We start from the raw sequence: 13448 nt of genomic DNA, 5'->3' as shown, positions 1-13448 counted from the left end.
GCCAGGTCACGATCTCGCGGTCCGTGAGTTCGAGCCCCGCGTCAGGCTCTGGGCTGATGGCTCGGAGCCTGGAGCCTGTTTCCGATTCTGTGTCTCCCTCTCTCTCTGCCCCTCCCCCGTTCATGCTCTGTGTCTCTCTGTCCCAAAAATAAATAAACGTTCAAAAAAAATTTAAAAAAAAAAAAAAAAAAAAAAAGAAAGGAAAAATACAGGAGAGGATGAGAAACACAAGTGATAGTGTAAGAAGACTTAAAATAAGTGTAAAAACAGTTCCAAAAGAAGAGGGAAAGAGCGGAATAGAGGCAAATTAAAAGAGATGATTGCTGATAAATTTCTAGAACTAAAACCACAGATTTAAGGGACCCGCCATATGCCAAACAGTGTAAACAGAGAGAAATGCACCCCTTCACAGTGACGCACAGAAAACCAAACCAAAGAGAAAATCACAAAACAGGTACAGAAAAAAAGGTTATCAACAAAGGAATAGCTACTAGAGTGACAGCTGGCTTCTCAACAATTACATGGAAGCTAGTGACCAGTAAAGTGATGAGGTCCATATGTTGAAAGAATAAAATTCTACCAGCATAGAATTCTATACCCACGCAAATAGTCTTCAAGAGTAAGAAGAAATAGGGGTACCTGGGTGGCCCAGTCAGGTGAGTGTCCAACTTTGGCTCAGGTCATGATCTCATGGCTCGTGGGTTTGGGCTCCACATAGGGCTCTGTGCTTACAGCTGGGAGCTTGGAGCCTCCTTCGGATTCTGTGTCTCCCTCTCTGTGCCCCTCCCCTGCTCGTGCTCTCTCTCTGTCTCTCTGTCTCTCTCTCAAAAATAAGTAAACATTAAAAAAAACTTTTTTAAGAGTAAGAAGAAATAAAATATACAAACATAAAATCTAGAATCATAACAAAAAGATGGAGAGATTTTTCCATTGATAGACTCACACCAAAGAAAATTCTAAAGCATGTACTTTAGGCAGGAAGATAGTGATTCCAGATGGAACGTGTAAAATGGAAGGAATAAAGTGAGAATAAAATGGAAAATATGCAGGTAAGCCTAAATGAACTTTGATTGTATAAACAGTGATAATAATTTGTGGGACGGGTGGATTGATTGATTGATTGATTGATTTTGAGAGAGAGAGAGAGAGAGAGAGAGAGAGAGCAAGCATATGCATGATAAAGGGGAGGGACAGAGAGAAAGGGAGAGAGAGAATCCCAAGCAGCTCCTCACTCAAGTGTGGAGCCCAACTTGGGGCTTGATCCCATGACCACGAGGTCATGACCTGAGCCGAAATTAAGAGTCAGATGCTTAACCGACTGAGCCACCCAGGTATCCCTGTGGGGGGTTTTATAATACAACTTTAAAATACAACTGTGTGTGTGTGTGTGTGTGTGTGTGTGTGTGTGTGTGTGTGTGTGTTTGTGTCTGCACATATAATGAACAACTGGAGATTTTAAAACATTCTTGTCTTGGGCTCTGGAACAATGTGATATGAATGTCACCTGTGAGTGTGAGAAGAATAGTCACAGGAAGTTGTCTGAGGGACACTTTGGGCCATAGCAATCTTAAGCAGTGTATTTTGAGAAAGATTCTGGTTAAGGAAGGTATAGTGGGCATCATTTTTTTTGGCCTGTAATCACCCTTCTTTTCATCTTGAAACAACACCCCCCCCTTTTCTTTGGAGGAATTTACCTTCCATTCCTTCCACATCCTTTTATCGGTACTTTCAATCATAATACCCAGTAGTCATGGAAATGGGCACAAAACCTGATTGTCTTGATTACCGAGTATCTACTCTGTTCGGGCTGCTAAAAATACCACAGACTGGATGGCTTATAAACAATAGAAATTCATGTCTCACAATTCTAGAGGCTGGAAGTCTGAGATCAGGGTGCTGGGGGGGGTGGGCAAGTAAGAGCACTCTTCCAGGCTGCAGACTTCTCGTTGTGTCCTCACGTGGTGGGAGGAGCTAGGGATCTCTCTGAATCCTCTTTGATAAGGCAACAATCCTCCTTCATGAACTAACCACCTCCCAAAGTCGCCATCTACTAATACCATCACTTTGGGGGGTTAGAATTTCAACATGTGAACTGGGGAGAAGGGGACTCAAACATGCAGACCCTAGCACAAGGCCAGGTCACTCAGAATCCTTGTCTAGGATTGTGTGTGTGTGCACATACACTGTAGAAAGAGATTAATCCCTCTCTCATGACAGGCTGTATGTTGTGCGAGTGGCTCATGGCCAGTTTCCAACCAGGTGAAGGAAGCTAACCTTAGGAAAATGGACTGGACACCAGAGGAGGTGGGAGAGGAGATTGGAAACGGAAGAATCTGGAAGTAGTCAGGTCCTTTGTTGCATTAGTCCTGAGGCCCGACTCCTTCCTTTCCTTTCCCTTCTCTTCAAAATATTTACCTTTTTGCCGTACCCAGTTCCATTCCAAATTGTTCAAGCAAGTACAGAGGGGAGCAGCAGGGCAGGCAAGAATACTGTGTCTGAGGGCGTGGTTGGGCTATTAAAAGTAAGCTGCATAGGGGCACCTGGGTGGCTCAGTCAGTTAAGCAGCCAGCTTCGGTTCAGGTCGTGATCTCATGGTTTGTGAGGTCGAGCCCCACAATGGGCTCCATGCTGACCGCTCAGAGCCTGGAGCCTGCTTCAGATTCTGTGTCTCCCCCTCTCTCTGCCCCTCCTCTGCTTGTGCTCTGTCTCTCTCTGTCTCTGTCTCTGTCTCTCTCTCTGTCTCTCTCTCTCTCTCTCTCTCTCTCAAGAATAAACATTAAAAAAAATTTCTTTTTTTAAGTAAGCTGCCTAACAGAGCAGAAGCCACGGAGGGGAGGCAGGCGATGTTCTTAACCACAAAGGGGACAAAGTTGTTCAGCAACTGACTGGAGTTGGTTGGAGGCCCATTGCTGGGTCATTGGGTTTTGTCTTGTTATGTTTGGGTGGGGGGGGTACGGTGCCACCTACATTTCATGGGTGGGGGCAGGAGAAACAGGGGCCTGTGGACATTACACAGAACTCTCAATGCTGAAGCCACAAGTGATCTGTGGATAGTTAGGGAGAAGCAAGCGATCTGGATTTTAAAACATAAGTTTTTCTGAGATGATTCCTTGAAAAGCGTAAATAAGTTCAGAAGCTGTGAATTATTAGTTACTAAAGTCTTGTTAGATACCCATGTTTACTCACTTCTTAGAGGTTAAAATTAGGATGCACTGGTGCTCCTGGGTGGCTCAGTTCGTTGAGCGTCCAACTCATGGTTTTGGCTCAGGTCCCGATCTCATGATTTGTGGGATCAAGCCCTGCATTGGGCTCTGCAGTGACAGCATGGAGCCTGCTTAGGATTCTCTTTCTCCCTCTCTCTCTGCCCCTTCCCCACTTGTGGATGCATACACACACTCTCTCTGTCTCTCTCTCAAAATAAATACATAACTTAAAAAACTAGCATGCGTTTCTGCTACCATTGTTAGGAAGAGTTGGCCTGTCTAGAGAATGTTGCACTAGTTGGGAGTAAAGGAGAGCTAAATGTCACGTTGGCCCCACGTTCTCTTGGTGGCAGCTGCTCAGTCTGCAGGCGTATTGCCCGTGTCGGGGATCTGATAGGGACTTTGCTCACAGACTTAACTGCTGAGACATGGTATTCATGTCTTGGCTTTGTCACTCAATTGTTTCTCCCCTCATACACATAACCCTCTGCCTCCCCCTGCCAGTTTAGGGTGGTATTATATTGTAGTTTTCAAGAACAAAGACGTCCCGCCTTCCAGATGGTTTCTGTTGAGGAGTATTTCCTTGTAACACATGCTGCTGTCCTACGTGTTGCCAGATACATGTTCTACTACAGGTAACACTCAACAAGATGTAGACAGAATTAAAGGCCAGGTCAGAAACCATCCTGAAGGGCCAGATGGGAGACTGGCTGTATGGAGGCCATCAGGAAGAGAGGCTATATTTCATGCCTCTCAGGGCTCACCTTTTCCTCACCCAGTAGGAGGGACCAGAACAGGCTCCACTCACCAGTGGACTGGGAATGTCTGAAATACCGCCATCCTGGGTGCCCGGTGGGTAGCGTCCTGGGTAGTATCGTAGCGGCGGGCAGCTGGGTTCTTTGTGGTTAGCAACTGTATTGGAAGGGCTGGCTTAGGCTGGGTTGGAACATAATCCTACTGGAGGTTCCAAAATTTGAGGTCTCTCTCTCTCTCTCTCTCTCTCTCGTGCTTATGAAGAACCAAAAACCTGTTGTCTGAGGCATGACTATGTCTTTTTGTTTTTGTTTTTGTTTTTAATCCTTCAAGTGGTTGTCCTTATCTAAGCGAGTGAATAAGTGATCCAAATAAATCTAGTAGCCGAGAGATCTCCTCTCCACCCTGCATTTTATCAAATCCCTATAGCTCTATGGACCTTCCTGTACATGGCTCCATCACTCTGGGTTTGAAGCCCCAAGGATTGGAGTTCGAAATGTCTACCTGCCTTATCTCTCTTCTCACAGATCCACGGCAGACCGGAGGAGTTCAGTCTCCACAACGTTTACCGAGGACCTGCTAGGTGCCAGGCCTTGGGGCAGACACAGAAGACATGATCCCGGACAAGACAGGCTGGCTCCTCCAGCAGCTTTTGTTCTGAAACAGGTAGTAGGCTTGAAAGAGGTTTGGTAAAATTCTGCTTTGTGCCCCAGAATAACTTAAGCAAGCCCCAAATACAAATATGACTGCTTTACCCGGTTTGGGGTGAGTGACACAGGTGGAGAGGCCGAGACTGTCTCTCATCCAGGGTCTGCCCTTTTCTCCACCCCATTGGCCTCCAGGACGGACATGCACAGATAGAAAATAAGTCAAGGGGCACCTGGGTGGCTCAGTCAGTTAAGCGTCCGACGTCAGCTCAGGTCATGATCTCACGGTTCATGAGTTCGAGCCCCACATCGGGCTCTGTGCTGACAGCTCAGAACCTGGAGCCTGCTTCCGATTCTGTGTCTCCCTCTCTGCCCCTCCCCTACTCACACTCTGTCTCTCTCTCTCTCTCTCCCTCTCTCAAAAATAAATAAACATTTAAAAAATTAAAAAAAAAAAAAAGTCAAGACAGAGCCCCAGAGTTACTGCTCATCCAAAAAACCAACTCACATTTCCCCGCAGATTTATCCTGCTGGTTTTTCTTTTCCGTCGTCTGGTAGATCTGAAGCCCAGATTGGGTCTCAGACCTCTTGAAGCCATAGGCTTCCTGGAAAACGGACGTGTCTCTCCTGCATACTGTCCTGTCCAGTTTGTCGCAGAAAAAGATTATGCTCTGACCTTTCTGCCGTTGTGCGGGACATATTTTGTTCCTATGTCCTGAGTGGTGGCTTTTGGGTGGTTCAGGGTGGGTCGGAGCGGGGAGATGCTGTCGGGCTGTCTACTGGAGCGTGGCTGGAGCAGCTCACTCACGGCTGTGGGTGCCGAGGAGCTGGAGAGAGACAACTGCAGGTGGAAGGAAGGGCCGAGTGTGTGGGGTCCGGGGGATGGGGAGCCGGCAGGGACTGTGTTTCGGCACAGGGGGCTCGGGCCCTGAAGGAGCAGCACAGTAGGTCTGGCCAGACCCCGCAAACTTGGTCTGTGAACTCAAGCCACAGAGAAAGGGGATCGGCCCCTCTTGAGCCGGGCCCTGCGTATACTTTATGCCGCCTAATCCTCACAGAAACCCTGGTCGTGGAGCGTTACAGGCAGCTGAAGCGGAATAGATTAAGTCTCGAGTTCGTGAGACCACACAGAAGATGCTAGCCTCAAATTCTGACAGGCCTGCTGATGGCAGAGCTTGTGCTCTCCGCCACCCGTGCCCGGCGGGGAAGGGCCCCTGCTCACGTGCCATTCAGAACAATACCGGTGGTGGTGTCCTAGGACACGGGGAACAAAGGCTCGACTCCCTGCCGCCTTTCTGTCATTCAGGAGCTGGTCTCTGGCTGCCAATTTGTATTGACTCCTCTCCCTGTGTTCTGGGGGGCAGTTGACTGCAGCCAGCCCATTCATTCCACCCTGGGACCACCGCAGGACCATATAGATGCATAGAGACTGGTGAAAAAGCTGTATTTCTAGGTTGAAGTTCATTGTTACACTGTTAAATTAAATCACAAGATAGAAGATTCCAGATTCCAGCCGCGTGGCTCCCCCCTGCAGCTCTCCCTGTGAGTGCGTGAGGCCCACAGCTCTGGCCAGCTCTGAGGAGAGGTTCATGGAAGACTCCAGTCCCACCGAGGGGTGTGGGGCATCAGACCTGTGGACAGAGGTGGTGACCTCTGGGCCACCCATGAGGTCAGCCACACCCCTGGGCTGTCCAGGCCAGTTCCTGGGACTTAGCCATGACACAGCCTCCTTCAAGAATTCCGGGACGCCTGCCTTTCCAGGTGGAATTTCCCACTTCCTTCTGGCATTCTTTCTATTTTAATGTTTATTTATTTTTGAGAGACAGAGACTGAGCGTGAGCAGAGGAGGGGCAGGGAGAGAGGGAGACACGGAATCTGAAAAAGGCTCCAGGCTCTGAGCTCTCAGCACAGAGCCCGCCTCAGGGTTCGAACTCGTGAACCGTGAGATCATGACCTGAGCTGAAGTCAGACGCTTAACTGACTGAGCGACCCAGGCGCCCCCTTTCTGGCATTATTTATGCAATAAAGGGCATGGGGAGTGGGTAGAGTCAACACAGTCCTGCGAGGGGTGGAGGGCTCAGGGCTGGCTCAGGTACCATGCAAGGCTCTGGAGATGGAAAAGAAACAGAGCTGGGTGCTCATTTCCACCACGTAGACGCCCTATGGCTGATGCCTCCTTTGGGCTGGTTTGGTTTGTCAAAATAGAACCTTCCTCTGCTAATAAGCTAGCAGAGCTCACGAGCTGGTTCCACCAACGCTCAGCTACATGTTTCTCAACTGTTGGTTTTTCGTGGCCTCACACCTCTCCGCTCCACATTTATTCTGCCGGTTCCCTCCTCTCTCTCCCACCTCCTGATTTCCCAAGCTTCTTCCTAATAAGCTCGGCACAAAGCTGCTGCCATGTATTAAGTTCCCACCAGGTGCCAGGTATGTATTCACCACCATATGTGCCCAAATCTCACTTAATCTTCCTGGCAAACTTAGGTGTCCCTTTTCAGTTTACCAATGAGAAAACACGCCCAGAGAGGTTCAGTAACTTGCTGGGCATTGCACAGCTTCTCATAAGCAGTGGAAACTGGGATTTGAGCTTCTGTCTGATGCCAGAGGCTGTGCTCCCGGCACTGCCTCCCTGCCCTGTACCGCTCTGGGGATGGCACATGGGTGGGGGGAGGTCTAAGCGATTCTGCACATCGCACTTCCGGATCTGTGATGTTGGTAGCAGACACCTGAACCTCGCATTCGGCTGCTGCTCCCGGGAACTGGCAGGATCACGCTACCTGGGGCTCTGGGTGTTTGCTGTTGGCAGAAGCTCCTCCAGGGCTGCCTGATGCTCTGAGCAGGCCATCAAGGAGCCCTTGCCCTGCTCCCCGGGGCAGCAGCTGTTATTCTCAGCCCAGTGATCTGAGCAGGGCCTCCCAGAGAAAAGAGTTATTGCAAACCTGGCCTTAACCCCTCCCTCTTCCAGTGACTGCCGCTCCTGGCCCTGGCTGGAAGTCTAGATTGCAAGATAAGGAAGGAGCGGGGCCAATTTTCTGGTGGCTTCTTGGCATCGAGCTCTCGTGTTTTTGCAGCAGCCACAGGCCCTACCTACATCCTTCCTGGAGACGCGAGGGTGGAACAAAAGCAAACCCCCCTCTCCCCACTTCCCCAGCCCCTGGCGTGGAGGCTGTCTTGATCTGCTAGGCACAGAGCCTCCCTTTGCCTGGCGGGGGCTTCTGTATGGCCTCCATTAGAAAAGCATGGTTTTTGAGGGGCTCCTGGAAATGTGTTGCAGGTGGGCTCCCGGACGCTTGGCTTCGCCGCTGCCTCTTTGGCTCTGTTTGCTTTGCCTAATTGTGTTTTCTCTGCTGATTTGCCTGAGTAAAGTTTTTCTTCCCCCCTTTGTGCGAGGTCTCCATGGTGCATCTGGTACCCATTTGGCTGGGGAGGGGGCAGAAGCAGGGTGGTTAATTGAATGCTTGGCACGCGGCTGCGAGGAGCAAACTGAGAAGAGAAGCAAGTCCTGGGAGAGCTTGGGGAATGCGGTTGGCCAGAGCCTTTGTACAAGGCGCAGACTCCACAGCATCCGTCCTTCCGCTTGGTTTCTGTCCAGAAACAGCGCTGCAAGAAGCTGAAGGAAGGACTTTGGGGGCGATTCTGACACTAGCTTGCGACTCCTGCTTTGGCATATGCCCATCTCTCCTGCACAGAGCCCAGGGCTTCTCAGCAGGTGGCCCTGCCTGCAGGAAGTGGGGGGGGCGGGGGGGAGGTGAGGAGGCAGGGCTGGGAAAGATACCTGGGTCTCTATTCTTGCCTCCATCTAGCTTGCGGTCAGGCCTCGAGTTCCACAGCAGGAATCTTGGCTCTGGACTGCGGTCTGCTCTGGGGACGCCGCACAGAAGCAAAAGTGAAGCAGCACCACTTCAAGCCCCGGCTGTGGCAGGAGCGCCCTTTCCCTGTTCACCTGCCTGCCTGTCTGGGCCTCTGACTTTGAGAGGTCAAAAAGACCCCGGGCTTCAGAGTCACACAATTTGGGTTTCAGGGGCGCCTGGGGGGCTCAGTCGGTTAAGCGTCAGACTCTTGATTTCGGCTCAGGTCGTGATCTCACGGTTTGTGCGATCGAGCCCTGGATCAGGTTTGGGACTCTCTCTCTCTCTCTCTCTCTCTCTCTCTCTGCCCCTCCCCTGCATGTGCGCATGTGCTCCCTGTCTCTCAAAAATAAATAAATAAACTTAAAAAAAAAAAAAAAGTTTGGGTTTCAAATTGCGGTTCCTACTTCATGCATGCCTTTCAGTGAATGCCTATTCATTTTGGAGCCTCTATTTCCCCGTCTGTAAAATGGGACCAATTATACTGTTGGGAAGAGTAAATGAAATGGTTCAAAACATACATCAGCTCTGTACCTCTTTCACAACTATACATATCGCTTCAATCCGCACAACCATAGTAGGAGGGTATCGTCTTCGTTACCATCGCCATCCCTGTTTTATGGAGGACGAAATTGAGGCAGAGACAAGCCAAATGACCTGTGCATGGTCTCACGGCCAGGCAAGGAGTGTGGCCTGGAGCAGGTGCACCCGGGCTGGGCCACGGCTGGTGGGAGGAGGCACACTCTGGACACGAGCCCGTTCTCTCGTTACCTCAGACCTGCTGGAGCTGCTCAGGAAAGGACAGTGACGTGGGACCAGCAGACAGAGTACGGGAATGGGATCTGAGGAGAGGAGGCTGGGTCAGGGGGACATGCCAGGCAGGGAGCCTGAGGGCTGGGGAGCTGGGGTCGGCCAGGGCTGTTCCGGCTGCCCCCACCCAGGCCACAGCTTCTCTATGCCGGGTGTTCTCGAAATCCACACAGTCTGTTTGCGGCCCTGATGCTTCTGATCATGGGTCAGCCCTGGTGGCCTGCTGCTTCTCCCAACATATCCAGATTTGCAGCTTCTCCATCTGATTGCTCTTCCTCAGTCTCTGGGTACCTGTAAGAGGGGCCGGTGTGCCCCCAGCACCTCGCCGCCTCCCTGCCTCTCCTGCGAGAGAGGTCAGTCTGTGATTTGGGTCCTGCCTGCACCTGTCCCTGCCCCAGCCTGTGAGCTGTCATTACCGCAGTATCACTCCTCCTGGCACAGACCAGGGTTTCCTCGAGGAAGGAGGTGGCCTTGAAGCTGGTTTGCTGTGCCTCTGGACCTTACCCAACCCTGCGAAGGTTGACCTGCTTGGATGTTGTGGATGGGGCCCTTCTGGGAAGGGAGTGCCCTGAAGGAGAAAGGTGCCTGCCTTCCCTGGATGGACTTGAAGGACTCCCACTTACCGCTCTACCGGAGATGCGCCGCTCCTACAAGAACAGTGGGGAGAGAAGAGAGAGTGCCATGGGGAAGAGCATGGGGGGAGGGGGGAGACCCCAGGGGGCATGCCGAGTGGCTGGCCATGTCTCTGTGCTCGATTCCGTGCGTGTTTTACACACATCTAATCAGGTCGAGCTCTCTGGGCCCTGCAGGGTATGTTCTCACCTGTCACCTGACTGGCCTCAACCCCCAGGTTGGAGGCACAGGGCTGACGGGAAGGGCTGTGGGATCCATCCTGTGGGCGAGATCCGGCTTGGTGAGCTGGCTTCCTGCTCTGATCAGTTTCCCCCTGATGGAAATGGGGACCGCAATGCTACCTCTCACGTGAAAACAAGGCACCTAGGCTGCCTGGCACACGATATGTATTCGAGAGAAGACAGGTCCTTCTTTGTGAGGTTAACAGAGAAGGTCTTTGGCATTACGTCCCACTCATGTGGAAGACTTTTGGAGCTGACCTTCTCGGCTTCTAACAACTCTTATCTCTGTACCTCTGACCTTCTTCCCAGGTCCAGTGCCCTCACACCCCTCATGCTGCCCTGGGAACCAGTGGGGTGAGCAGCCAGCCAACCCACAAGAGCAGGGAAATCTGTGTTTGCGCCCAAGAGACCTACATGAGTGGCTTTCAATGCTTTCCTGTCCAATAACTACGTACATGGGCAGTTCAGCACCCATGACCAGATGTAAACGCAAGGCATTGAGAGGCAGACCTCTCAGGGGACAAAGATCATTGACCCTGCATACAGCAATCAACTTAGACCTGCTCAGTGCTGGCTGAGGTGGAGGGCAGTGGAGAATGGGTGGTAGAAATGGACAGTATCGGCTATGGCCTTGAGATTAGCTGGAGCAGGGGGACTGGAGCTCATATCACTCTCTCTTGCATGAAGTCCCGGCAGAAGTCGCAGCTTTGGGTAAAGACTCAGTTGGACTTGGAGGGTCCGTGACAGATGTGAAGGGTGCAAGGGGCTTCCCTTGTGCCTCAGTTCAATTCTCCTCTCAGGGAGACACTCCCTACTTTACAGACTGTTGGAGGGACCGTTCTGGACTGGCTTCAAAGCAGCTCAGCCCAAGAACAATGTGACAGTGTCTGGCCCCGGGCGTTCTAGAAGCTGCTGTGTGACATTCACCCTGGGATGGCCTGGAGATGCGGGGAAGTTCTTGCAAGAGGCCCCCACTGGGCAATGGGAGACAGGAGCCTGGAGGTAAATGCTCACCCGTTCCATTCCCTGAGTGGAAAAATCTGAGCTACAGCCCCTCAGGCTCTTCAGAAGGTCCCTGAGATTGGTCATCCATCACCCATAACTCATCCGTCACCCACAGGTCATGGGTGCTGAACTGCCCATCTACCAGAGGTCATCCATCGCCTTTCCCACTTTTCCTGTTTCACTCCTCAGGTCCTCTCTCTGGATCTCTGGGATCACTTCCCATATAAACTACCTTCAGGTAGACCTGTGTCTCAGGCACAGCTTTTAGGGGAACTCACATGAAGCCAGCCATGTATAAAGCTTAAAGAGGGAGGAGAAGGGGCGGAACAATCTTTTCACAGAGTAGGATTGTAAAACCACCGAGCGCGCTGGGGTCCTATTTGGGGTGTGCAGTAATGTGTTGAAAGTAAACCCTCCAGCCACTTTATATCTTCTGTCACAACTTCGAGCCTCTCAGCTGTGGTTACAAACTCTACGGGTAGGGATTTAATCTTGAATGGGCTTTTGCCAGATGCATTTGATGAAAAGAAAAAGCCATGGAAATGAGAGAATACACAAAGCAGTCACTATAATGATACATCATGGAATTAAGCAGAACAAGGAGGCAAGTGAGGATATGAGGAGATATATATACATATCACATGTTAATATCTCCTTATATATACAGTCCCATTATATATAAATAATCTGCATTTATACGGACATATATGTTATCTTTGCATATACAGTAAAACCTTGGATTGTGAGTAACTTGGTAACTTGTTCTGCAGGTGTTCCACAAGACGAGCAGACACTTCTAATAAATTTTAACTTGATAAGCGAGCGACGTCTTGCAATAAGAGTAGTACATGACACCAAATGTCACATGATCACAACTGAGCTAATGGTTCTTGAAATTCTCTTTGATATATGAGTGCTTTGGATTACAAGCATGTCTCTGGAATGAATTATGCTTGCAAACCAAAGCTTCACTGTATTTTGTATCTTTATAAAGAAAGATACAAAGGTGGTAAAGTCATGGATTGAGACCAGAGAGAACTGATACTGGGGTTTAGAACACAAGCATGAGAGTGTGGCTGGGGCGCCGGGGAGTAGAAATGAAAGATTGTTGGAGGTGAGGAGGTCATAGAATGCAGGGAGCAAGGTGTGGAATGGATCACTATTCTTCAAGGTTGTTAAGTCACCAAGAATGGTGTCAGGAATAAACATGGAGAGTCATTAATGAATGAAGGAGAGTAAGTTGGTAGATAACAGTGGCAGGTAGTAAAGTGTGCCCTGAATTTTGAAGGATGGGAGTTTTGAAGGAGGAGTGAAGAGAACTGAATTACAGGTACAATGGGACAGCTATCCCACCCTTGAGCCTTGATGAAGCCCAAATAACCTCCACTTGAGAGTCTGCGGATGAGGTGGCGTTTGCAGAGCACAGCCAACTTTCCATTAGGGCAAGATAGGAAGACACCTTACAACAAAAGACACAGGGCACAGATAGAGGCATTTGCTGCTGATGACAGATCCTGTGTGTCAGGATGAATAGTACATAAAAGTTGGGAACGTGGACAAGGAGTAAGAAACAGAGACAACACTTGCCTTGTAGGATTATTGTCAATTGGAGAGATAAGTTTATATAAGTGGCCAGTAGCCTTCTGGTGAAGGTGATGAGGATGATAGTGATGATGGTGATGATGGTGGTCATGGTGGTCATGGTGATGATGGTGGTCGTGGTGGTCATGGTGATGGTGGTGGTCGTGGTGGTCATGGTGATGATGGTGATGATGGTGGTGATGGTGGTGATGATGGTGATGATGGTGGCGATGATGGTGATGATGGTGGCGATGATGGTGATGATGGTGGTCATGGTGATGGTGGTGATGATGGTGGTGATGATGGTGATGATGGTGGTGATGATGGTGATGATGGTGATGATGGTGGTCATGGTGATGATGGTGGTCATGGTGATGATGGTGATGATGGTGATGATGGTGGTCATGGTGGTCATGGTGATGATGGTGGTCATGGTGGTCATGGTGATGATGGTGATGATAGTGGTCATGGTGATGATGATGATGATGGTGGTGGTGATGGTGATGATGGTGGCGATGATGGTGATGATGGTGGTCATGGTGATGGTGGTGATGATGGTGGTGATGATGGTGATCATGGTGATCATGGTGGTCATGGTGATGGTGATGATGGTGGTGATGATGATGATCATGGTGATCATGGTGATCATGGTGATCATGGTGGTGATCATGGTGATCATGGTGGTGATCATGGTGATCATGGTGATGACATTAATGGTGGTGATGGTGATGATAATGATCTCAAGAA

At 50.1% G+C, this 13448-nt stretch overlaps 1 protein-coding gene across 3 annotated transcripts in view; it reads left to right on the top strand.

Moving 5' to 3' along the window:
• The window catches only part of LOC147584535 (uncharacterized), a 59747-nt gene extending 46719 nt beyond the window's left edge, over positions 1 to 13028 (top strand). The window contains exons 4-5 of one of the 3 annotated variants that reach the window (XR_015250711.1): positions 4484 to 4622; positions 10938 to 13028. Coding sequence is in view for 2 of the 3 variants with exons in the window: in XM_086705766.1 (XP_086561892.1) it covers positions 4484 to 4622; positions 10938 to 11021 (223 nt within the window). In the remaining variant the exon portion in view is untranslated. The remainder of the gene's footprint in view (positions 1 to 4483; positions 4623 to 10937) is intronic. The other 2 variants (XM_086705766.1, XM_086705773.1) reach the window with 2 other exon arrangements.
• The last annotated feature ends 420 nt before the right edge of the window (positions 13029 to 13448 follow it).

The sequence above is a fragment of the Puma concolor genome, chromosome A1 (assembly GCF_028749965.1).
Source record: "Puma concolor isolate L17-30 chromosome A1, mPumCon1.1.hap2, whole genome shotgun sequence".
NCBI lineage: Eukaryota > Metazoa > Chordata > Mammalia > Carnivora > Felidae > Puma > Puma concolor.
This window is presented reverse-complemented; position numbering and strand designations above follow the sequence as displayed.